This window comes from Rattus rattus, chromosome 10, assembly GCF_011064425.1.
Source record: "Rattus rattus isolate New Zealand chromosome 10, Rrattus_CSIRO_v1, whole genome shotgun sequence".
NCBI classification, from domain to species: Eukaryota; Metazoa; Chordata; class Mammalia; order Rodentia; family Muridae; genus Rattus; species Rattus rattus.
This window is the reverse complement of record NC_046163.1, coordinates 45,296,977-45,323,882: the sequence shown is the minus strand read 5'-3', so window position 1 is coordinate 45,323,882 and position 26,906 is coordinate 45,296,977. Positions and strand designations below refer to the sequence as shown.

General features: G+C 38.2%; 1 protein-coding gene and 1 pseudogene across 2 annotated transcripts in view; one reads left to right on the top strand and one right to left on the bottom strand.

Annotated features, from left to right (window-relative positions):
• Positions 1–26,651, top strand: part of Mael (maelstrom spermatogenic transposon silencer) — a 39,438-nt gene extending 12,787 nt beyond the window's left edge. Inside the window, exons 6-12 of one of the 2 annotated variants that reach the window (XM_032915021.1) lie at positions 12,485–12,609; positions 13,281–13,335; positions 13,446–13,587; positions 23,110–23,172; positions 24,254–24,386; positions 25,714–25,789; positions 26,292–26,651. In XM_032915021.1, coding sequence (XP_032770912.1) covers positions 12,485–12,609; positions 13,281–13,335; positions 13,446–13,587; positions 23,110–23,172; positions 24,254–24,386; positions 25,714–25,789; positions 26,292–26,479 — 782 coding nt within the window. In that variant the 3' untranslated portion in view covers positions 26,480–26,651. The remainder of the gene's footprint in view (positions 1–12,484; positions 12,610–13,280; positions 13,336–13,445; positions 13,588–23,109; positions 23,173–24,253; positions 24,387–25,713; positions 25,790–26,291) is intronic. The other variant, XM_032915022.1, reaches the window with a different exon arrangement.
• On the bottom strand, positions 3,443–5,861 carry LOC116911159 (annotated as a pseudogene).
• Positions 26,652–26,906: the final 255 nt, after the last annotated feature.

The following is a 26,906-nucleotide window of genomic DNA, read 5'->3' as shown; positions in this document are numbered from 1 at the left end:
TGTGCAAATTTGGTTTTGTCATGGAATGTCTTGGTTTCTCCATATATGTTAATTGAGAGTTTTGCTGGATACAGTAACCTGGGCTGGCATTTGTGTTCTCTTAGGGTCTGTATGAAATCTGTCCAAGATCTTCTGGCTTTCATAGTCTCTGGTGAGAAGTCTGGTGTGATTCTGATAGGTCTACCTTTATATGTTACTTGACCCTTTTCCCTTACTGCTTTTAAAATTCCTTGTTTTATGCATTTGGTATTTTGACTATTATATAATGGGAGGAATTTCTTTTCTGGTCCAATCTATTTGGAGTTCTGTAGGCTTCTTGTATGTGTATGGGCCTCTCTTTACGTTAGGGAAGTTTTCTTCTATGATTTTGTTGAAGATATTTACTGGTCCTTTGAGCTGGGAGTCTTCACTCTCTTCTATACCTATTATCCTTAGGTTTGATCTTTTCATTGTGTCCTGGATTTCCTAAATGTTTTGGGCTAGAAGCCTTTTCTGTTCTATATTATCTTTGACAGTTGTATTGATGTTTTCTATGGTATCTTCTGCCCCTGAGATTCTCTCTTCTATTCTGTTGGTGATGCTTCTGATCTATTCCCTAGGTTTTCTATCTACATTGCACTTTCTTTATTGTTTCTATTTCCATTTTTAAATCCTGGATGGTTTTGTTCAATTCCTTCACTTGTTTAGTTGTGTTTTCCTATAATTCTTTAAGGGATTTTTGTGTTTCCTCTTTAAGGGCTTCTACTTGTTTACTTGTGTTGTCCTGTATTTCTTTAAGGGAGTTATTTATATCCCTCTTAAAGTCCTCCATCATAAAATTTGATTTTAAATCCAAATCTTGCTTTTCCAGCGTGTTTAGATAATCCAGTATTTGCTTTGGTGGGACAACTGGGCTCTGTTGATGCCAAGTAGTCTTCTGTTGCTTAGGTTCCTATGCTTGCCTCTCACCCTCAGGTTGTCTCTGGTGTTACCTTGTCTTGCTGTCTCAGTGGCTTGACCCTCCTGTAGGTCTGTTTGTCAGCACTCCTGTAAACTGTTTTCTTTCAGCCGGATCTGGAAATAGAGAGCTGCTCCTGGTTTTGTGTGTCCTGAAGTCTCCAGGCTGGTTGCTTGGGGGTAGAAGAGTTGGTCTACACATCTCAGATGTGTAGGTGCTCCTGGCAACTGGCTTACAGCTATCCGTGCAGGCAGAAACCTCAAGGGTCCTGCCCCTGACTGCTCCTAGGTCCCTGTGCCCAGAGGGCACAGATGGCACTAGGCAATTTCCTCTCGTGTCAGGAATGTGGGCAGAAAGTAGTTGTCTCTGAATTCTCAGGATTGTCCATACTTCTGAGGGTCCAGCTCTCTTCCCCCACAGGATTTAGGTGCCTTTACCCCATTTCTTAATTGGGTTGTTTGGTTTTTTGGTGGTTATCTTCTTGAGTTATTTACATATTTTGGATATTAGTCCTCTATCTATATCAGACATGAGGTAAGTGAAGATTTTTTTCCCAATCTATAGGATGCTGATTTGTCTTATTGACTGTGTCCCATGACTTATAGACACTTTTCAGTTTCATGAGGTCCCATTTATCAATTCTTGATCTCAGAGCCTGAGCCTTTGGAGTTCTGTTTAGGAAATTTCCCCCCTGTGCCAATGAATCAAGGCTCTTTCCCACTTTCTCTTCTATTGGATTCAGTGTATCTAGTTGTATGTTGAGGCCCTTGATCCACTTAGTTTTGAGCTTTGTGCATGGTGACAATGGGTCTATTTTCATTTTTCTACATACAGACAGCCAGTTAGACCAGCACCATTTATTGAAGATGCTTTCTTTTTTTCATTGTATATTTTTGGCTTCTTTGTCAAAGATCAAGTGAGTGTGTATGTGTGGTTTTATATCTTGGGTCTTCAACTCTATTCCATTGATCAACCTGTCTCTGTACCAATACCATGTTGTTTTTATCACTATTGCTCTGTAGTAGAGCTTGAGGTGAGGGATTCCCCCAGCCATTCTTCTATTGTTAAGAATTGTTTTCGCTATTCTGGTTTTTTTGCCTTTCCAGATGAATTTGAGACTTGTTCTTTTTATTATGTCTTTGAAGAATTGTGTTGGGATTTTGATGGGGATTGCATTGAATCTGTAGACGGACTTTCATCATACGATGGCCATTTTTACTATGTTAATTCTGCCAATTCATGAACATGGGAGCTCTTTCCATTTTCTGAGATCATCTTCAATTTCTTTCTTGAGAGACTTGAAGTTCTTTTTTTGTTTTTTGTTTTGTTTTTTCCAAATATCAGTAAAACTTTTCGCTTCCATTCTTTTGCCATTAACATGAAACCAGAGAAAGCAAAAATGTTTTGTGTTTACAAAGCTAAACGGCCTTTTTACGCAGAGTTCAATACCTCAAGTGCCAAGGGGGAAGATGAAAATGCCCTCCCCCAGAACCCCTGAGCTGACCCTCGTCACCTTTAGACAAAAGCCTTCAGTCCACTGTCCAGGGACCCTGTTTGGGGCCAATTCAAGAGAAATGCCAAGAAATCGGGCCAATCCATTCCCGTGACACAAAGTTGAACAGAAGTTGCACCAAGGATCAAGTGCCTATATTCAACAGGGCACTGGAACCAGGGGGCTACTTCAAAAAAAAAATCAGGATTCATTTCAATGTTTTTTTTTTCATTTTGTTTTTAAATCAGTAAAAGAAACTGGGTCCTAGAAGCTGCAGTGATCTAAACAGCAGCAGTTTTGTGCATTCGTCTTTAGTTTAAATATGTTTAAATTCTCACTCTAATGGCACACTTCATATGCATGAAATTCTGCACCATACATACTAATAGTAAAGTTATTTACCCCCCCCCATCCCAAGAAGAAGAAGAAGAAAAACTATTCTGGAAGATAATTTTCACTGAAATGTAATCAAACTTCGTTAAGTGGATTGTGACAAGATGATAAATGATACGAAAATAACATTTTAACATTTGGCCATCAACTTAAGAAAATCGTTTACTATATAAATTTTTGCAATTTTTAAAAGTAATACATTCTACCTTCATATGGTTCTCATAATTAAAGCATAATGAATGGGAAGAAAAGGAAAAGAGTGCATCTGAGTGTTAGTAATGAAGGTAGAGTGTATACACTGGCTAGAGTGCAGAATTTCATAGGCCAACAATGTAACAGTTTGTTTTGTTCACTTACACAGGCCAAGTGGAATTTGCAATTACCAGTTGTACTAAATGCATCAAATAAAGCTCCTAGATTGACACTAAAGGTGCCACCTTAAGTTTTCCAGGCTGCAACTATGCATAATTTTAAAATGGTTTCTTAAATTTCTTTTTTTCTTTAAATATAACACAAAGAAGGTGTTAAAACTGGTGTTACAGCTCAATAGAATAAGTATTCCAGATTTTTGGAGAGATGAAGAGGAAGATATTTAGAACCCTTCACCAGAATCCCCCCAACTTGACCATAGTAGATTAATCATGTGCTTTGTAGACATGGTTAGTCAATGACACCAGCTTGATGGATCTTTCTTTCTGCACCAAATCCCATTGAGTTATCTTAGCTGATGAAGAATCATTAGACATGGAGCATTGACATCATCTAAGGTGATGTTCTTTAAGCAGTTGACCAACTGATCAGGTTGAGAAAGCTGCATCAGCTTTGGGGCTGTCACAGACCTGCCAAACATTACATGCGCTGCATTTCCCAGTGCGCTGATTAAGGACCACTGAGAATTCCACCTGTACTCAATGTCATCCTGAACTTCTTTCACAGGAAAAGAGAGCTTGCTTCGGTCCCCAGCACCGAAAAAAAGATCCAAAAAAAAAAAAAAAAGAAAAGAAAAGAAAAGAGAGCTTGCTATCTCCTACTTAATAAAGCCAAACTGATCTTTCACACACTCCACAGTAGCCCTACAAAGGGGTATGATGTTGTAGGCCATAATTTGTGCATTTTGACCAAGTACACAACTAGAACTTGACATTCTCCCCTTTCTGTAGGCAATCCCCTTTGTTAGCAATCCCAACTATGCCAAAAGGATGCACTTCACCTTTCATATCCCCCTCCTCCACAATCTCAGTCATTCCTTGGTACTCAGTCTGTGTTGGATCAACACCTCTCATAGGACATAGAGTAGATGGTTGGATTAGTTCCCTCAGTACTGCCATTCAGTGAGTGAGTGTACTTTCTCAGCACTGACCTTATCACCTTTGCCTTTGGACAAGCTGTATTCAACCATGTCTCCCAGTTCAGGCTATCAACACCACCAGAGAACTCAATATAATGGAAAAATATCTCCTTAACGTGGCTAGCTGTTTAAATAAAGTCAGAATTATCTTTCAGAGTTGCCGCATAACCCAAGAGCCTTTTGGAGTTAGAATGGCCTCTGTTTGTCATTAATACTAAATTCAACCTTATCTATTTGAGGAGAAGTAGATCCTTCCACATCCTTGGCTTGAAAAACAATAGCTTCACCACACAGTCACCATAAACAATAATGCCATCTTCTGCCTCCTTGTCTTTGCCTTTATTTGGGCTTGGAGTTTTGGGATTGGAAAAAGTGGCTTCTTTTTCTTTGGTGCTCAAAAAATGATCTGAATGGGAATGGAATGAAACCATGCCCTTGGAAAGTTTTTTTAATTCTAATAGCATGATTTCTTTGGGCAGAGAGCAAATCAGGGACCACAGTTAAATTCTACTTCATCTGCAATGTGGAGCTGGTTCCCATCAAGAATCTCACTGAGGTGGAGGAACATACAAGCATCACAGTCCACACACTTAATGAAATCAACACCATCTCTCATGGCAGCAGTCACACCCATCTCTCTGAACTCATTAGTGAACTGAAATGTATTTGATAGAACCTCTATGTTGGTTGCTCATTCTAATTTGTCACGTCAGTCTGTTGAAATATTAAACCTAACATGGTCACCTTCCAACGGGGTCACTTTGGATTTTGTGCCTTTGTCTCCAAAGGGAAGTTCTTTAGGAATCACAAAGTCAACTTTGATTTGTCCTGGCAATGGGTCATTCTGGTTTTTATTGGGTACTTTTGGGATAACTTTGGATACAGTTTCTTCAAAATGTTCAATGCTGATATCTTCAAAAATGACTGTTCCTTGAGGCAATAGTCTGACATCTGTTGCAACTTCTTTACCATTTCTTTCCTTGGTTGTAAATTCAACTTCATCTCCAGGATGCAGGGTTTCTAGATCACCTTTAAATTCATTTCTAGATCACCTTTAAATTCACTACAGTAAAAGAATATCTCTTTTACAACATCACCTCTTTCAATAAAGCCAAACACCTCCTTCATGGCACAGACTACTTCTTGATAGCAAGCTTGTTTCTTTTTCAAAAGCATAATGTTATGAGCACTTACAGTACCAATGTGTTTATTGTTATAATTACAAAGTTAATTTTATCTCCAGTTTCCAGCTGCACGTTCCCTTCCACATCTTCAGAGGTGTAAGTCAGATAAAACACTTCCCCATTATGTTCATAGCATACACTCGCTGTTAGACTCTGACCCAAGGCAGCTGGAGATTACTAAGTTGTGAGGAACAGTACACACAACCTGTCCATTCACTGGTTCTTCAGGATGTATTTCTGGTTTTATCTTAACCAATTTAATAGCAATAGGTTTCCCAGTCCTCTGGTCAGATGATACTTCAAATTCCACGTCTCCTACTTTTAAGTCCTGGCGGTTGCCATTATATTGTGAACAGTAGAAGAAAAGTCTAGCTTGCCATTCTGAACACTGAATAAATCTGTAAGAGGTCAACAGTTTTTCAATAACCCCAGTCTCATGGAGTGCTGCCGAAGTAACATTGGGTACCTATTGTGTCCGTTGTGGAGAAGGTTTGGATCAAAGCTCATCTTGCAGTGATAATCAAATATTGCACTTTTCAGTAGTATTTGCTGACCCTACTTTTGTTTTCATCACAAGATCCAAAGGATGAAAGTTGCTAGTATTTTAAAAAAAAAAGCGAGAGGAAATGATCTACCAAGCTAATAAAGAATACAACTGCTGCTGCACTGGGCAATCTCACAGTATAGCACTGAAGAAAACAAAGACTACTAGCAGTGTTGGGAAGTGCTCTTTCAAAGCTGTTGAGTAGGCACAAACTTCTTGTTTCAGAGCAAGTGTTGTATCTTCAACTTGTGTACTCTTCTTTGGTTGTTGCGGGTCTGTTGCTTGCCTGATTTGAACTTGAAGCAGCAGTTTCAGGAGGTAAAGTCTGTTCCATTACACTTCATACCCAACAGCTCAGTGCCCCCTCTCCAGCACCACCATAAGCAGCACAGCCCGGTACATAGGAATATATGTCACTTCTCTTGCCGAGACTTGAAGTTCTTATCATAAAGATCTTTCACATGTTTGGTTAGAGTTACCCCAAGATATTTTATATTATCTGTGCCTATTGTGAAGGGAGTTGTTTCCCTAATTTCTTTCTCAGCCTGTTTATCATTTGTATAAAGGAAGTTTACTGATTTATTGGAGTTAATTTTATATTCAGCCACTTTGCTGAAGTTGTTTATCAGCTAAAGAAGTTCTTTGGTAGAATTTTTGGGTCCCTTATGTATACTGTCATGTCATTTGCAAATAGTGATACCTTTATTTCTTCTTTGCCAATTAGTATCCCCTTGATCTCTTTTTGTTTTATTGTTCTAGCTAGCACTTTGAGAACTCTATTGAATAGATATGGGGAGCATGGGCATCCTTGTTCCCAATTTTAGTGGGATAGCTTCAAATATCTCCATTTAATTTGATACTGGCTGTTGGTTTACAGTAAATTGCTTTTGAATTCCTGATCTCTCCAGTACTTCTAACATAAAAGGGGTGTTGTATTTTGTCAAATGCTTTTTCTGCATCTAAGAGATGATCATATGATCTTTTTTTCTTGAGTTTGTTTATATGGTAGATTATGTTAATGAATTTTTGTATATTTAACCAACCTTGCATCCCTGGGATGAAGCCTACTTGATCGTGGTGAATGATGGTTTCAATGTGTTCTTGAATTCGGTTTGCAAAAATTTGATTGAGTATTTTTGCACCAATATTCATAAGGAGATTGGTCTGAGGTTCTCTTTTTTGCTGGATTCTTGTGCGGTTTAGGCATCAGAGTAACTGTGGCTTCATAGAATGAATTAGGTAGTGTTCCTTCTACTTCTATTTTATGGAATAGTTTGAGGAATGTTGGTATCAGATCTTCTCTGAAGGTCTGGTAGAATTCTGAACTAAATCCATCTGGCCCTGGGCTTCTTTTGGTTGGGAGGTTTTTAATGACTTCTTCTATTTCCTTATGGAATATGGGCCTGTTTAGAAAGTTTACCTGCTCTTGATTTATTTTGTTATGTAGTAGCTATCTAGAAAACTATCCATCTCATCTAGATTTTCCAGTTCTGTTGAGTATAGGCTTTTATAGTAGAATCTGATAATTTTTTTAAAAATTTTCTCAGTTTCTGTTGTTATCTCTCCTTTTCATGTCTAATTTTGTGAATTTGGATGCTGCCTCCGGGCCCTTTAGTTAGTTTGAGTAGGGGTTTACCTATCTTGTTGATTCTCTCAAAGAATCAGTCTTTGGTTTTGCTGATTCTTTGTATTGTTCTCTTTGGTTGGTTGGTTGATTTCAGCCCTGAGTTTGACTATTTCCTGCAGTCTACTCTGGGGTGAGTTTGCTTCTTTCTGTTCTGGAGCACTCAAGTGTGCTGTTACATTGGTAGTGTAAGATCTCTCCAATTTCTTTACCAGTGCACTTATTGCTGTGATTTTCCTCTTAGCACAGCTTTTGTTGTGTCCCATAAGTTCGGGTATGATATGTCAACATTTTCATTAAATCCCAGGAAGTCTTTAATTTTTTTTCTTTCATCCCTGACCAAATTATCATTGAGCAGAGAGTTGTTCACATGTATGTGGGTTTTCTGTTGCTTTTGCTGTTATTAAAGACCAGCTTTAGGCCATAGTGGTCTGATAAGATGCATGGTATTATTTCAATCTTCTTGTATTGGTTGAGGGTTGTTTTGTGACCAATTATATGGTTGATTTTGAAGAAGGTACCATGATGTGCTGAAAAGGTATGTTCTTTTGTTTTAGAGTGAAATGTTCTGTAGATATCTGTTAAATCCATTTGGTTCATAACCTCTATTAGTTTCACTGTGTGTCTCTGTTTAGTTTCTATTTCAGTGACCTCTTCATTGGTGAGAGTGGGGTGTTGAAGTCTCCCATTATTATTGTGTGGGGTCCAATGTATGTTTTGAGCTTTAGTAAAGTTTCTTTTATAAATGTAGGTGCCCTTGGATTTGGAGCTTAGATGTTCAGAATTGAGACTTTCCCTTTGTGGATTTTCCCTTTAATGAATATGATGTATCCTTCCTCTTCATGCTTGATAACTTTTGGTTGAAAGACTTTTATTGGATATTAGGATGGTGACTCCAGCTTGTTTCTTGGGACCATTTGCTTGGAAGACCTTTAGCCATCCTTTTACTCTAAGATAGTGTTTGTCTTTGTTATTGAGGTGTGTTTCTTGTATGCAGTAAAATACTGAATCTTGTTCGCGTATCCAGTTTGTTAGCTTATGTCTTTTTATAGATGAATTGAGTTCATTAATATTGAGAGATATTAAAGATAGATGACTGTTAGTTCCTGTTATATTTGCTTTTGTAGGTAGCTTTATGTGCTTATGGCTCTCTCCTTTTGGCTTTGTTGTAAGAGGCTTAATAACTTGTCTTTTCTTTGGTATAGGTATCTTCTTTGTATTGAAGTTTTCCTTCTAGGATCCTCTGTAGGACTGGTTTGGTAGATAGATAGTTTGAATTTGATTTTATCCTGGAATATTGTGGTTTCTCCATCTATGTTGATTGACAGTTTTGCTGGGTATACTAGCCTTGGCTGGCATTTGTGTTCTCTTAGAGTCTGCATGACCTCTGACCAGACTCTTCTGGCTTTCATAGTCTCTGGTGAGAAGTCTGGTATAATTCTGATAGGTCTGACTTTGCATGTTACTTGGCCCTTTTCCCTTGCAACTTTTAATATGATTTCTTTGTTCTGTGCATTTAGTGTTTTGATTATTATATGATGAGATGATTTTCTTTTCTGGTTCCATTTGTTTGGTGTTCTTTAGGCTTCTTGTATATTTATGGACATTTCTTTTTTTAGATTGGAGAAGTTTTCTTCTATGATTTTGTTGAAGATGGTTTCTGCTCCTTTGAGCTTGGAATCTTCACTCTCCTCTATTCCAATTCTTAGATTTGCTCTTTTCATTGTGTCCTGAATTTCCTGGATGTTTTAGCTTAGGAGTTTTTGATGTTTTGAATTTTTTTGACTGTTGTGTCAATCTCTTCTCCAGTATCTTCTACATCTGAGATTCTCTCTTCTATTACTTGTACTCTTTTTAGTAATATTTACATCTGTAATTTCTATCTTTCTAGGTTTTCATTTTCTGGTTTGGCTCTATTTGTGTTTTCTTTATTGTTTCTACTTCCAATTTTAGGTTTTAGGCCACTTTATGCAATTCCTTCACCTGTTTGATTGTGCTTTCCTGTATTTAAGGGATTTGTTTCCTCTTTAAGGGCTTCTGCCTGTTTATGTTTTCCTGTATTTCTTTTGGAGTTATTTATATCCTCCTTAAAGGACTCTATTATCTTCATAAGATAGGATTTTAGGTCAGTTTCCTGATTTTCAGGTATGTTGTTGTATTTAGGTCTTGCTGTGGTGGGAGAACTGGGTTCTGATGATGCCTGTGTACATTGGCTTCTGTTGCTTATTTTCTTGCACTTGCCTCTGGCCATCTGGTTAGCCCTGGTGTTTACTGGTCTGGGTGACTCTGTTTGGAGTCTGCCTCTTTTGTCCCTGGGTTGCAACAGGTCTCCTGGTAGGCCTGCTGCACTGGCTGTAGCAGACCTCCTGTGGGGCCTTCCAACTGGAGGGCCTTCAGGGAGAAGCTGCTGATTTGTTGCCCTAGCTGCAGTAGATCTCCTGGAGGCCGTGTCTGAAGAGCATTCACACTGTTGTCCTGTGTGAAGCTGTTCTCTGAGGTAGTTGGGGATTGTCAAAGGACTATGGTTTCTGTTTCCTTTTGTGCAGCCACAGTCCAGGAAGGCTTTCAGTCTTTTGGGTCAGTTGCCCTGTATGCTTCAGAGCCCCTGGGAGGTCTTCAGACTGTGGTGTCAATTGCCCAGTTGCCCTGTGTAAGGAGGAACTCCTGGGCTGCCCTCAAGCTGTGGTGTCCTAGGTACAGTGGATCTCCTGGGATGTCTCCAGTTGTGGTGTCGGATGCCCTGGGTGCAGCAGATCTCCTAGGATGCCTCAGGATGTGGGATCAAATGTTTTGAGTGCAGTGGTTCTTCTGGTATGCTTCAGGATTCGATGTCAAATGTTCTGAGTACAGCAGATCCTCTGGTAAGCCTCAGAATATAGGGTCTTTCAGAAAGCAGACTAGCTAGCAGTCTGTCCCAGCAGAAAGGACCAGGTGAAAGGGGAGAAGTTCTGCTTTAAAAGAATCAAAGCTTTTGAGTCCATACTGCAGCTTTTTATGCATCTTCATCCAAAAAACTACAACCCTGACTTACATTGTAGATTGTTAATGAACTGCAACATACCCGCCAGTCACCTGAGAGCAGTACATTACAGGTGCCATTGGCAGTCTTCTCTCCCTGTCAAAGGTTACAAAGGGTTACTATGTATGTATACATTTCTGTACTTCTATTTAAGCACATTATCTTTTAGCCATCTACTTACTTTTCTCACATTCTATGTGTTTATTATAGAACTTTTCTGTTTGTTTATTGTTAAATTGTGTAAAATGCCATTTCTCAACTTGAACCTTGCACTATTCACTCTCTGAAGCCCTTTTTAAAGTTTCAGTACCAGGTACTAAACCCTGGGTCTTGCACATACTAAGCAAGTACTCTACCATTGAGCTGCACCTCTAGCCCTGTGTAGTGCCTTTTAATAAGCACAAGTGTTGAGTTTTAGTGTAACAAGTCACTCAGTTTTTATCAACTGTGAATCTAAATAGCTCTTTGCTACCTGAAGGTTAGCCATCTGCCCTAAACTGCTGCGCTTCGTGTGTGTGTCTGTCTGTCTGTCTGTCTGTCTGTCTGTGTGTGTGTGTGTGTGTGTGTGTGTGTGTGTGTGTGTGTGTGATGCTTACTCCATCTGGAATTGAGAAATGGCAATTTAATTTTGTTGTTTTCTCCTGTAGACAGCCACTTGTTTGACATCATTTAGTGCACAATCTAGTTTTTCCCCAGTATGTAGTACTTCTTAGATCATACTTCTGCTTGTTTTCTTTTATTGGTCTGCTGGAATTTGTTTTTTAGGGGGTTGGCTTGACTATTCTTTTTTTTTTTTATTAACTTGAATATTTCTTATATACATTTCTTTTGAGTGTTATTCCCTTCCCGGTTTCGGGCGGTTTGACTATTCTTAATTAAAGCTGGGTCCCTGAACTGGAGTTAGAATGTATGGCTGATGGGATTAGAACCTGTGTCCTCTAGAACAGCCAGTGCTACTAACCACTTAGCCTTCACTCCAAGTTTATATACATTTTTTTTTTTTTTTTTTTAAAAAAAAAAAAAAAAAAAAAAAAGAGCAGTCATGGGCCAGCAATATAATTCAGAGGATAATTGCATTGTTGCTAAGCCTGAATACTTGATTTTAATCCTGAGATCCACATGGTAAGAAATCAGCTTCTGTAAGTTGTCCTCTGAACTCCACATGCATGCCATGGCGTGTGCATATGTTTATAACACATTGTAAACAGTTTTTAATGGGGAAAAAGGCTAGAGAAATTGCTCACTTGTTAAAGTGCTTGTGGCACAAATCTGAGGGGTAGAATTTAGATCCACAGAACTTGCCTAGTGTCTGTGATTCCAACCTCAGATGAACACAGTGAATCCCCAGAGACTAACCATACCAGCAAGTTCTGGGTTTGAGTGAAAGGCCCTGCCTCAGTGAATAAGGGGGAAGAAATCAAATATTTCTTGGTAGCACTCTCAGGTCTCCACATGCATGTGCATGCGTGTCTTGTTGCACCCCCCATTCCTACAGACATCCATACACACAAATACACATATACATGTATACACACATATACATGTATATGCACACGAAAATGAAAAAGTTATACTATGAAGTATATACTATGAACTTCCAGCCTTATTTAACAAAACATTTTTGAAGGGCCTCGTGGGAATAATGCAGACACTGTAGACTTGGTCATTAAGAAACATGGGTTCAAATAATGAGTCCATTGTTGATTATTTCTGGGAGTCTTCGTGGTCTCTTCTTAATTTGTATATGCATTTCCCACCTTCTAGAGTAGCCATAAGTTTTTTTTTTTTAAGTGTGTAAAGTATCTAATGGGAACCAGACTTGGCACAAATGCTGACATGTGAATTACCACTGCTCTCCTTCTGTAATCCTATTTCCATACTTACTTGATAGCATTTATCTTCCTCAGCTCAGTTGTTGACCTCCCACCTCTTATTTCCCTCAGGTGATTCTAGTCACAAAATTCCTATTTCAAACTTTGAATTCGGGCATGACCAAGCAACTGTGCTACAAAACCTCTATAAATTTATTCACCCAAACCCAGGGAACTGGCCACCTATTTACTGCAAGGTAATATCCAGTAAGGAGTTCTTTTAAGATTACTCTTTTAGACACCAAATGATTTAAAAAGATACTAAAAGAATTTCAGGGTTTTTTTTTTTTGTTAGTTGTATGTTTTAAAACGTTCTAATTTCTGTGAAGTTAGTGAGCCTTTAAATTCCTAAATTTTGGAGGCTACAAAAGTTGAGTATAATTTTTTCAAATCCCTTTTGAAATACCTGCAATATCTTTTTAGTCCAATGAACGGATACTCCATTCTGTATACATACAAGATTACATGCTACACAAGATTACTTTCTATTCAAAGCTGTCTGTGTCACATTTTTTTTTTACCCCTTTTGTGATATTTAAAAAAGGCTTTGCTTTATCTAAATTCTCTAGGATAGTGGTCAAAAATTGGTTCTTAAACTTGCTGCACATTCTCATGACCAGATCACATGATCTGAACATTGACTTCTTCATTGGCCTACCCTAAGTCTTATTTGACTTTTCATAAACTGTATTAACATTGCATATGTTACTGTATATAGCCAGTTAATACCAGTAGATTTTTCTAATGTATGCAATTTTTTAATAGTTTTCAGATAGTATCTGTCCTACACACACCTCAATTTGAAAGGACTGTTAATTAAAATAACTGAAAATAGGTGAAAAATAACAGTAATTTTTTCCTTCTGCAGTCTGATGACAGAGCCAGAGTCAACTGGTGTTTGAAGCGTATGGAGCGGGCATCAGGTGAGTGGAACCTGGGTCATTGCAGGAACTGCAATATATACTTGTGTTTTGACAGATGTGTTCTGAATGCCCAAATTCACTAATTGTGTTTTTCTGTTCACTAATGGAAGAAATAAGGCAAGATCTAGAACTTCTCACTGTAGAGGACCTTGTAGTGGGAATCTACCAGCAAAAATTCCTCAAGGAGCCCTCTAAAACCTGGGTTCGAAGCCTCCTAGATGTGGCCATGTGGGACTATTCTAGCAACACGAGGTATTGATAATGATTTTGTAATTTGCTGATGTTGATAACTTTTCTGAGCTACATTCTGAGAAAATAGGTTTGAACTAGGTTTTAGGTTTTGTAGTTTTGTTTTCTTTTTGTAAGTACTTTTTAGTTAAATCTAATAAACATCTAAAACTATTTTTATGTGTATGAGTGTTGGCCTGTGCACACACCGAATGAGTTCCTGATAATCCTGGAGGCCAGATGAAGGCGTCAGCTCCTCTGTTCCTGGGAACCAAGCCCAGGGCTCTAGACTGCCCTTTACTACTGAGCCAGCTGTCCAGCCTAGGAAAACTTAAATGCTATTTTTAATATCAGCATACAATAATTGATGGAAAGATACATTGCTGTTTTATACTAAAATCAAAAATACTGTCAAATAACCTGACTGGTCTTTACCAGTTAGAATTTGTCTACTAATGAAAAGAATGCTTTTATATTTATTTTGACTTTATTTTTATTAAATTGTTTTCATCATATGTATAATTGTTTATTTTTATTTTGAAATAATCTTAGATTTACTGAAAAGTTAAAATATTAATAAAATAAGCACAGTACTCTTAGTTTCTTTAATTAACATATTAACACATTGTCATAATGATTTGTCTCTACATACATACACACTTTTTCTAAGCCACTTGAGAGTAAATTGATCACTGCTTCTTTGTATCTAAGTATGCCAATATTCCCTAAGAATTAACATTTCTCTTATGGTGGTATGATTATCAAATTCAGAATATTGCCAATGACACAAAGACCTATTATCTAAGCTGAAGTTCATTGGTTCCAATCCTTCCATGATTTCTTTCTAGATAAAACAGTATCTAGAGTTCAGTCCTGAGTCACATGTTGCAAGGTCTTGATGTCTGTTACAAAAACTTTGCTCTGGAACATTTGTTGGTCATGTGTATGCCTGTATGTTACTAGGGCTGACCTGGAATTCATGAACCTACTGCTTCAGCCTCCCAAGTGGTGGTATTGCAGGCATAGACTACCACTGCTAAGGATCCCAATCCTTAGTCTATGTTTCTCAGTTTGAGTTGGCTTATGTTTCTTCATGACTAGGCTAAGACTATGCATTTTAGGAGAAATACCACAAAAAAAAATACTACATCTTCTCCATATGTCACACTTGGACATGTGTCAGTTTGTCCCATTCCTGATTGACAACTTAGTTGCCTTAGATCTGTTGAAATTCCCTTTGATCAGTCACTTTCATGTACCTACCTCATAATGGGTTGGCATGAACTCAGCAGTAGAGTGTTGCCTAGATAATATAAGGCCTGAGGTTCAATCTCCAAATAAAAATAATTTAAAGTATTTTTGAGTAATGAAATTCCTTAAATTGTCAAATACTAGTTCTGGCATCCAGTGATGATTTAGTTGGAAGGGCTCCTCCCGTGCTTGTGAAATTGTGATTTTTTTTTTGTTGTTTCTTCAGTATTTTTTAGTTAGAATTCTATAATAAAGGCTTTTGTTCACTGCATAATGGAACTTGTTTTTTAAGCTCTAATAAATAGCATGTATGGCTTGAAGAGGTGCCTTCAGGCAGTGGTCTGTCTTTTCCCAGCCTCTGGTCACTTGAGTACTTCTTGCTTTGTAGTACATTCCAGCTTCATCCTTCACTGCTCCAGTCATCCCTTGGATTAGCAGTTTATCTGCTAGACCCTTGTTCCTTTCAGTGGCACATGGTGCTGAGATGAGAAATCTGTTGAGTATATGTGTCTTACTGTTTGAGTCTTGGAGTGCATTGACAGAATTGTCAGTGTTGGTGGAACCATGGCAGTTCAGAACTCATTTCTGATTGACTTTAGTCTGAGGATAGAGTCACAGGTATTTTCTCAAAGTTACTTGAGTTCTTTCTTTCACCCAGTCACCATAGTGCTTGTTTCTATCCCATATTGGTCCCACCTCCATTTTGTTGGTTTAATTAGCCTTTGAATGTATAAAGCACTAGCATTTTTCTAACAGTGCATATTCAAAGTGTCACTCACCTCACTAAAACCCTATGAAGGTTTAGAAATTGACTTGGGGAGAACTGACTCTTTATAATGTTGACTTGTGTTCTAGGACAAAAGTTTTTTCTTTTGTTCAAATCAACACTGTCTTTGTAATATGTATTTATGTTTCTCACACAGGTTTGTAGGTCTAATATTGGTACATTGATGAGGGTCATTTCCTTCGTAAATTTTATTTCTTCTATGGAAACTGGTTTAATTAAGCTTCATAATCTAACATTATTTGGTAATTTGTGTATTTCTGGGGAACTATATAGTGTAAAGTAGATTTTTAAATGTTTTGAGATGTCTGCAAGGAAGGAACCCTCAAAACTTTTATTTCTAAGCTTTCGGTGTTTTGTAACATTCTATAGATTATGAAATGTCATTTTGAATAAGTACTGTTTAATTCATCCTCTAACAAACCTAATAAAGTAAATGTAAGCCTTTTAAATGAGTAGATTAAAGGTCTTTCTGGATTCTGTTTCTTACAAATTACAGATCTTTGCATTAAGACCAAACTCTGTTGATTGTTATATAAAAAAAACCACTGGTAATTACTTATGTTTATGTTTTTTGATAACAGTATATAATCTATTTTACGAACTGTCCTGTGAACACACAAGAATATTCCATTCTCTTTAGGGTTGCAGGACTTTAATCTATTCATAAGATCTACATCGATTGTTGGTTAGTCAGTTTTCTATTACTGTAATTAATGCCCAAGATAATCAGCCCATATAAAGAAAGAGATGGTTTTTATTTTGAAGGCTCAAGTCCATGATCAGTTTTGTGACTGTTCAGGCAGTGCCTTAGAGTTGAGAGTGTGTAGTAAGCAAACTCTACTACCTCAACACTGGGAAATTAAAGAGGAGGAGACTGGTGTTAAACAGGTGTTTTAGCAGGCACACACTAGCCTCAACTATCTGAAGGCCTCCCACTCACCTTCCTCCTTTTTAACATAAGGACTACTGTGTAAACATACTTTCCTGTACTTGTTATGTTGAACAGGCTGGCCTTAAACTTAAAATCCACCTGCCTCTGCCTCCAAGTGCTAGAATTAAAGTATGCACCACTACACCCCACACCTTGCTTCCTATATAAATCTATCGCCTCCCAGGAACCACTAAGCTGAGGACCTTTGGTGGCATTTGGGCCTTGGCAGGAATATCTTAGCTGTAAATCATTCTGCCTCACCCTCCTGAGTGCTGGGAGTAGACACATGTGGTACCATGTCTGCAGATTTTATTTTATTTTTTACTCTTCAATTAGCTCTGTCCTCTTGAAATAGCATCTATTGGGGACTAGTGTTTTACTCTGTGTCCATTAAGCTGTTTGCTTTTTAAAGGTGTCTGTACATTAAAAAGTTTGGTGAATCTTGGTGTATAGTAAGTTGAAAGGAGACTTAAAAGGTATTTTCTGGATTTTTTGCATGATTAAGATTTCCACAGTCACACTTTGTGTCCACGAATTCCTAAACATAACTCCATTGTGTCATGTATTCCTTTTGCAAAGCTTTAGCTATGCACAGGGCTTTTAGCTTAGAGACTTTAAAGATGTTACTGTTTAGCCATCTTTCATTTTGGTAGCTCTTCTTGGTTTGTTATTTAAGGTACATTTTATGAGGTGTCTGATAAACCATTTCCGTATGCACAAATTGGCATCTGTTTCTATAGCTTTTTTTCAGGTTGAAATTTTTCTCCCACTTAATTTCTGTTAAGGGGACCTATAATATATGCTCCTGTAGTATCTTTCTCTTTAGTATTTTCTCTTTTTTACTCTAATCATTTATTCTCACGGCAGTTTACTGGTTTCTAGTTTCTCTTTCAAGGTGAATCTCTGTTTCTTTGGGCAATTTGTAACCTATGATTTTTTTTCCTGTTTTGATTTCTGGGTCTAGTCAACTTTTTCTCATTTTTAAAATTGCTTATAGCTCTGAATTTTTCTTATTCAGATTCCATATCCTCACATACTTGTGTTAGAGCATTTAATTCTTTTTTTTTATGCTTAAACTTTATTTTTTTATTGGATATATTTCTTTATTTACATTTCAAATGTTATTCCCTTTCTTGGTTTCCTGTCCATAAGTCCCCTATCCCCTCCCCATCCCCTATAAGGGTGTTTCCCCCCTCACTGGCCCCGGCATGTAGGAGGTTACATTAGAATTTCCTTTTGGGGGGGATTACAATTGTATTAATTCTTATTTTCTTTATGTTCTAATAGCTTTCTGTGGATGAGGCCTGCTGTTTCCTTTGTCTCTTTGGTAGTGGTTTTGACAGAATACAAGTTCAGTTCAAGAGCTCCCTCTTCTGTCGGTGTAGCAACCAACATACAGGTTCACTAACAATGACTAACTGGTAGCGCTTTTCCATTTTTATTTGGTCATACAGGATCTTAAGTTTATTCTGTGGGCTCCTCATCACCACCATCCAGTGTCTAAGGGCTCCCCTACACAGTGCCCTAACAGACAGGGGCTTTGCTCTTCCAAGTCTTTTAGGTCAGTTTTTATCTAGAGTGGTCTTCCTCTTTGTGGGGATGATTTAAATCTAGTCTCAGGTACTCCTCTTTCTTTTTTCTTTCTTCCCTATAGCCTTTTCTGAACTCCACAGTTAAGATAAAAACTTGATATGAGAGACTGATAAATTTCTCCATATCAATATAAACCTTTCTCTTACAGGGGTTATAGTGTTCTGTCCTCTGTACTGTTAGTGTAGAATCTTGCTTACTGTTTTTTGTCATCTTGTTCTTGTTGATCTGTAAAGTGATGTAAGTGATAGGCTCAATACAGTTGCTTCAGTTACTGGCCAAAGTATTTCTAAAACTACAGCAGAAGTATTTGTAGTCTGTATTTTTCAGTATTATCCTCTGTGCCAATAATAATATTGGTAAAATAGCACTTTGTTTCTTAAAAGATTTCTAGTGTTCTCTGGGAGTTTTTTCCAAACAGTTGACCTTTGGTGCATATTTCTGTTCTGGCCTTTTCACCTTACCAGAAGAGATCAATAAAAAGTTTTCAGAAACTAAAATGCTTAAACCTTAACCAAAATACAATTTTTTTCAAAAAATTATACTATGTAAGCTTAGACCATGGTAATTATTCCATGTCCTTTAATGGCAACTGTATACTGTCTTTCTGTGTAAGATGAATTCCAGCATCAGTTAGGTCTTTATAATAGAAGAAATACAGTGTTAGGTTCCGTTAGTAAATACAGGTTCAACAGTATTTAAGGTAGTTTACTGTAAGGCATTTTTGGAGGCCTGTGCTATAGGGTTGGTTCAGAGAGACTGGTGACATAGTGCTGCAGCCAGCTTAGTGAGAAAGCTGGAACCATATGCCTCTGCCTGTCACTGAGCACTTCAAAGGTTTTGAGGGCTCTTAGGATTAATAAACTATAGAAGCTGGTTAGACAATGTTAGTGTAGGTCCAGAGGACTGATGGTAAACATTGCTCTTAAGGACTTACTAACAGAGTTGGTAGTAAATGACCAATAACACATTATCTTAAAGTCTAGGAAAAAGGGGTAGGTTTTATATTAATGTAATTTAGTACTTAAGTAATAAGGTAGTAAGGAGCATATTATTTAAATTTTAATAACCGTCCTGTTCTAATGTTTCTTGCCAAATTGTCTTTGGGTTAACATACAGTGTCTGTAGTCTACAGCACAGACATTATTTAATCAACAAATACTGACTCAGGCATAGTGACACATACCACTAACCCTGGCGTGCAGAGTCAGAGGCAGGAGGATTGTTACAAGTGCAAGCCTATCCTGATCTACATAGGGAGTTCAGGCCAATCGGGACCCCATCAGAACAAAACAAAACAAAACTTACGGCACATCTTTCCTGCACATAGCAAAATTAATGTACCCCTGCCTTCATGAAGCTAACATAGGAAAGATACATGCAGTAAATAATTCTAAGAAAATTAACATAGTTGTAATAAATGCTAAAGAAATCAACTGAGAAGTGTGGGGAAAAGACTATAAAATGAATGGTCAAGAAGATTAATCATACTATGAAAGACAAGAGGTAAAGCAAGAGAGAAATAAAGAGAACCTTGTTAGAAGTAGTAATTTTATCAAGTAGAAAAGAAAATTGATTCGTTCTCTAAGGTTTTATGCAGATACATTGAAAGGAAATAAGAAAGGTATGGAGCCTATGATGATTGGATGAGCTGGCAATAAATGACTTGGTACTAGGATTATGACAGTAGAGACAGGAGTAGGTGGTTTTAGATTGGTAAAAAGCAGTTGTAGACCTTGCTTAAAATCTAGGGAGAAAGAATGGAAACTGAATGACAAAGCATGAAGAGTGAAGTTAGACTATTCTGAGAGTCCAGTGAAGCATCCGATGAGCCCACAGTGTGTAGATGAGATCACTTCCAGAGGCTGACAAGAAGACTCAGTGCAGACTTCATTGATAGGCTTTGTCATTGCCATAGTAAAGCATGGGCAGAGCTGTAGGTTTGGATACGTCAGCACTTCAGCATACAGTTGCTATGTTACACAAATTACAGTCATTGTCAGTGTCCACGATGAAGACTAGTAAGGTGAGGAGTGAAGCCAGACTGCATGCAGTAACTTCACAGTCCACCATGAGCTGTTTGTTTGCTTTTGTTCCTTAGTTTACTCATTCTTTAGGAACATAAATTCTGAATACCTGGTTCTCCTTGGTTACATTTATATTTGGAAGTGAAGCCTCGTCCATCTAGTTTAGTGGGAACTCCCAGCTAGTTAGGCTTGTTTAGTGGGAACTCCCAGCTAGTTAGGCTTGTTTAGTAGGAACTCCCAGCTAGTTAGGCTTCGCTGAAGGGGGAACCAACAAAGGAGCATGGGAAGTTGGAGGCAGAATCCTAAATCTAAGAGCAGTTTGCTCATTCCCATGCACGATGTTAGAGAACTGACAGCTCTTTGAACAGAAACTCAGCCTCCTAACTTGTATCATCCCTTTCTTTTTTTTTTTTTCTTTTCTTTTTTCGGAGCTGGGGACAGAACCCAGGGCCTTGCACTTGCTAGGCAAGCGCTCTACCACTGAGCTAAATCCCCAACCCCGCATCATCCCTTTCTTAGTTTGTCTGTGCACATAACATGGAAAGTTCTGATAGGCAGATCTTCAGGTCAATCTTTCTTTGCCTATTTTGTGGGTCAGAAAGGCAGTGACTTGAGCCATCATTCTTCATTTATTCCAAGTGTTGTTAAGTTGTCTGTTATAGAGAAGTCTGTTGTATTTCTCCTTTGCTGTGTGCATCTAGTTGACTGATTTTTCAAAAGACTTTGAGGATAAGAGACAAATGTATGCACGTATTAATTCTCCAGCTTAAGGGCTTGGCAACAGTAGTTTTACAGGTGAGATTTTATATTGTTCCATCACTGCAGGATCCTTAATGTCGGTCTCCTTTTCAATAGCAGCAGTGACATGTGAAGATGCCAGACTCTTACCCAAAGGGGACTCTGTGAAACCTTACAAAGCTTTCAGAGTGACGTTTGACCAGACTAGACACAAGTTAGCTTCAAATTACTTCACTTTGACAGTTTTTAAACCATGAAATACTTTATGGGGTAAATATTTTTGCCTGATTTTTTTAAACAGTTTCTGTGAGCAGCGATATAGGCTGACTATTATGCTGTATATATGTGGGTGAGGCAGCATCAGAAGCTTGAGCGGAGTGCACAGTAGGTAAATTGGCACTAGTGTATAAGGAGCTAGAGATGGTCTATAGTGCTCTTCCCGAGCCAGAGCTTAATTCTAGAACCCATGTTGGGTGCCTCACACTGCCTGTAACTACAACCCCAGAGAGTCTGACTCTCTGTGCTCCATAGGCACCTACACTCCCTTACATGAATACACACATAATTAACATAATTTTAAAAATAACACAAACCAGATCTGACTTCTGACAGTTTTGTACAAGGTACTTCTTTTTAATTACAAAAAGACACAAGTTTTTAGGAGTTGGTATGGTTTAGTGGAAAAAGATTAATAGTGAGTAAAAATTGATAAAACACCACTTTAAGTAGAATAATCATAGATTTAGAAAACTTTTGTTTCGGGGTTTGAATTTTAAGTTTTACATATTTAATACTTAAGTATATTATTTAAGGTTAATTTGTTATTTTTTATTATATATCTATATGTGGGTTTGTGCACATGGGTGCTTTTACATTCAGAGGGCCTCAGAACCCCCTGGAGATAGAATTTTAGGCAGTTGTAAGCTGTGTCACATGAGTGCCAGAAGCTGACCTTGTTCTCTGGAAGAGCATTTTGCTCTTAACTCTGAGGCATTTCTCCCACCCCTTGAGTGTATCTCATATCTGACCTGTAAGAGAAATAGAAAGCAGGTATCTATGTCTCTCATGTTTGAAGTCTAGACGAGGAGCAAAACTAATAAAACTAACACCTACTAATTCTATATGCTTATCTGCAAACTTGGTTCTTAAATCTTTAATTTAGAGCTTTATGAATCATGTTTATTGTATCACTAGTCTTTGGAAATACAGGGGGAGTTTTTAGATTGATTTTAGATAGCCTACAGTTAACTGTCACTTGGCACAAATAACTTTTTACAGTTACTGAGTAGCATTTTTATGGCTTTAAATGAAGATTTTTGCTAAGATTTAGGCAAGTTTGTATTGTTAGTAATACCATTCTGAATCTTAGTAGACAGGACGTGGTAGGAAAACACAAGTATATTGTTCCTATGTTTGTAGTTCTGGATTGAGTCATTTGTCTGACTGGTCATTTCTCTAACCTTCCTCTTATTTCCATTCAAACATCATTTTCTCAATGGTGCCATTGCTGGTCACTCCCTTCTATACTGTTGCTACTGCTTCGTAGTCAGTGCCATAGAACTTTTCTTTAAGTGTGCCTATATGTGTTTTGATCCTCCTTCACCACTCACTACAGAGAAAGTGTTCTGAGATGATTTTGTTCAGCTCTGTGTCCTTCATGCCTAGATTATTGGCAAAGTGTGTGCAATGTTCAGTGACTGAGCATGTTAACTTTAGTTACTACTGTGCCTCTAAAACCTTCATTTTAAGGTAAAATTTAATTATATGGTTATGTGTAGTTTTCACATTAAGAATTTTCACTGGAGGAGGTAACATAAACTCTGTTAATATCAGTATTAAATTAATCTTTGAGGACAATTGAGATGGCTGAGTGGGTAAAGGTGTTTGCCCATCAGAGTTTGATCCTTGGAAACTCCTGTGCAGAGGAAGAGAACCAACTGTGCAAGTTGCTCTCTGACCTCCACATAAGCACACTCAATATTAAATAAGCACAATAATAAACAATAGATAAATGTAAAAAGTGTAAGAAATTTTGAGTAATAGTATTTTTACTAGAACATCTCAGCTAGTTGAGTTGGAAATCTAGCATATTAAAACCCTTAAACAGTTCATTTGGCTTAGCTTCAATTAGTGCAGCTTTTCTCCTTGTACTGGACATGGAACTCCATCACACACTAGCCTCGACCTCTTATTAGTACATTAAAGTCCTTTTTCTTGTACAGGTGCAAGTGGCATGAAGAAAATGATATTCTCTTCTGTGCTTTAGCTGTTTGCAAGAAAATCGCGTAAGTATGGGGAGGGTTCTGTGCTGTGCTCTGCAGGGAATCCCTTCTACCTGGTGTGCTTGCCCTTGTTTGTCAGCCAGAGTGTCTGTTCACCTTCCCTACTGACTGACGTCCAAGAAAACCAAGGGTTTTTTTTGGGGGTTTTTTTTTTTTTATGTTACCTTTACTGTTCTGTCCACATCACTGCTTACTGAACAATTTGGGTGACTCTTCAGAAGTATTTATTGAGGTTTTTTCTTCTTGGGTCCCTTAAGGAGAGGCAGTTCCCGGCTAGCATTAAGGATATCACTTTCCTGTGATGGTGCCCTAAAATTGTAAACCATTGTTCTTGTTATAGAGTGAAAGCACCTATAGCCCCGTTCCCATTTGTTACCTATAGCCCTGTTCCCGTTTGTTTCCTGGTGCTGTGACAGCACTTTAACCAAACAGAACTTAAAGGAGAAAAGAATTCCTTTGGCTTACACGTCTAGGTCACAGTCCACCATTGAGGGGATGTCAGGGTAGGAACTCAAGCAGGAAACAGGAACGATGGAGGAGTGCTACTTGACAGCTCACCCTAAGCTGTTTAACTAGGTTTCTTATGCAACCTAGGGCTCTGAGTTGATTAACAGCAAAGACAGTGCACACAGACTGTAACTAGGCAATTCCTAAATCTAGGTTTTCTTCTCAGGTGACTCCAGGCTATATCACATTGTTGACAACTGAAGCCACCAGGACAAGCCCCTAGTCTTAGGGTGCTCTGGCAGCACCTTTCCGCGCAAATGCTTTTCAGCTCTGAAGATTGTGGTTGTTTTATTTCTCTTCTGCCTTCTGTCTTGGAGAATTGTACTGATTCTTACCCTCATCCCCATACCCTGCAGCAAACTGAAATTATCTAGTGATTAGGAGATTGCTTACCAGTAATAATGTTCATGGTTTGAATGTTGCCTATTCCCATCTCCTCTCTGTCAATCTCTAGATTTTTCTTCAAATTAGAATAATAACCTCTGAGATGCTTTCTTTGTTGGAAAATTTAACCTGAATGCTTTTAGAGTGAACCAAATAAAGTTGCTCTAGTGAGATCTGTCTTTCGTTTTTAAAGGTACTGCATCAGTAATTCTCTGGCCACTCTCTTTGGAATCCAGCTCACTGGAGCTCATGTACCACTACAAGACTATGAGGCCAGCAATAGTGTGACACCCAAAATGGTTGTATTAGATGCAGGGCGGTACCAGGTAAGAAAACTTCTGTTGTCAGCAAAAACTTGGATGTTTCTAATCTTTGATGAAAAATCTGTTTCCTTTCTTAATTCTAGTTTGATTCTAAGCAATTTCTAGACTCCATTAATCCTCTTGTCTTCATCATACTTGGTTGACAGACTAATCCTTATTAAATGTAACTCCTCACCTATTCAATTGTATGAATTGAATATAGAATGAACTGCTATGCTGCCAGGTATCATAGTTAAATAACTGTAATCCCAGCCACTCTGGAGGCTAGGGGAAAAAAAATCACAAATTCAGGGCCAGGCTGGGATGCATAGTAAGTTTAAGGGCAGCCCAAGCAGCTGAGTGAGATTATTTGGTCTCAAATTTAAATAAAATAAGGGAAAGACTGTATACTTGCATGATATACACAAGTCCCTGGTTTAGTCACCACACACATGCACGCACACACTCATGCACACTGATGTGGGGGAGGGAGAAAGAAAGGGAAGGGAAACTTCCATATACCACCATAATGGGCTAATCTTCCATGATCAGCTTCATTGCCCCGTTGTCGTTGCTTGGCTGTCATAATTTTCTAGTCTCATTTCTTCCAGCTTCTATCAGCTGCCCCTGACCCTTGCTGTAACTAATGCTGATGCTTTTACTTCTCCAGGAAAACAGAAGCAAACACAGATTTTCTAAATTCCTACCACCTCACCCACCCATCTGCCTCTACTTTATTCTCTGCTTTTACTGATACTAATGAATTTGTATATTGGATCTTGTTCTTTCACTGACCAAAGACATGGCTGCTGGGATTTTACTTTCTTGACTCTTCAGGACTCTCTCTATTCTGAATCATTCTTTTTGCATTTTCTCTCTCTCTCTCTCTCTCTCTCTCTCTCTCTCTCTCTCTCTGTGTGTGTGTGTGTGTGTGTGTGTGTGTGTGTGTGTGTGTGTGTGTGAGTGAGTGAGTGAGTGAGCGGATCTCTCTGTGTGTGCAGTATGTAGAGGTCAGAGAACTTGTAGGAGTTGGTTTTCTCCTCCTACCATGGAGGTTCAAGGATCAAACTCAGATCATCAAGCTTGGCATAAGCACCTTTGCCCATTTTGCGAACTCTGTTTTTTAATCACTCTTATCAGAAAATAAACTGTAATCTAATGCTTTAAAAAAGCCAAACTCTAAACCTGTGATCCTGAAGTCCTCAGCGTTCATCCTGTCTCCTCCCTTACAGAAAACATGAATAAAGACTGTGGGAATAGTTTTGTTTGCATTTTTAGTAATCTGGAATTAAAGTAGGCCATCTAATAATTGAGTAAACACTTTTTCTGGTATTTTCCTGTTCCTTTACAGAAACTAAGAGTTGAGAGTCCAGGATTCTGTCATTTCAACTCTTACAATCAGGAACAAAGATCAAACTCATCTACTGGTGAGTACCTTTAGTTTGTAAGAACGGGTTATGCCTTAAACTTCACAGGGGTCCCAGGGTGTTTCTGGGTGGCCATGAGGATATAAGGAGCCTGTTGAATTGGTATTTTGTGTGAAGTAACAGTTTATTTTTTGTCCCTAATGGAATGTAGCAACCCCCAGATTTTGAGCAGGACATTTCTAAGAAACCCAGTTTTTCTTGAAGTAACTATAGTTTGATAGTTTTGATGTAATATATGATGACTTTTGGGGAGATGAGAAATTTCAAAAGCCAGTTAAATGTCCAGTGGTACCTAAAGAACTTGGGGTTTCTTGCCGTAGAAACAAAAGGAAACATTTTTCTTCACCCCCTTCACGACATTTTTGCTCATGATCTTTTAATTGTGGCTTAGTGGGTGTCCTGCAGTGGTCTGTATGCCACTTCATATGACAGTTAACTGAAGAGCCTCATTGGAATACACATGTAAAATCGCCATGTCTGTCTCACCTTTTCACTACCTTAGGTTATTACCCATCTGGGGTGAAAATTTCGGGCTCTAACAGCAGCGTTCGAGGAAGAGGGATTACCCGCTTACTAGAGAGCATCTCAAACTCTTCTAACAACATCCACAGATTCTCCAACTGTGAGGCCTCACTCTCACCTTACATGCCCCAAAAAGATGGGTACAAACCTTTCTCCTCCTTTTCGTAATGATGGTACTCTATGCAATTTCTGGAAAATAACAAGCCCAACTTCCTTTCTGACTACAGTCATATTAACAAACATCACATCAATAGTAAATGCCACTCCTAAAATCTACTTAATTTGTAAGGAAACTATTTCATAGATTAAAGTAATTGTGGTTGGAGAAGACCTTGGCATTGCTTGTTGTGGTTTTTTTCTTTTTTTTTTTTTTCTTTTTTTCAAAGCTGGGGACCGAACCCAGGGCCTTGTGCTTGCTAGGCAAGCACTCTACCACTGAGCTAAATCCCCAACCCCATGTTTTGTTTTCTTTATTTTCTTCGAAGACTTATACTTTCTAGTGGTGTGATGAGTATATGTCCTTATGGTCTGAGTACTAGACCAAAACTGGTGATGTCAAAGCATTTCCACTGACAGTAAACTTACAATAAACTTC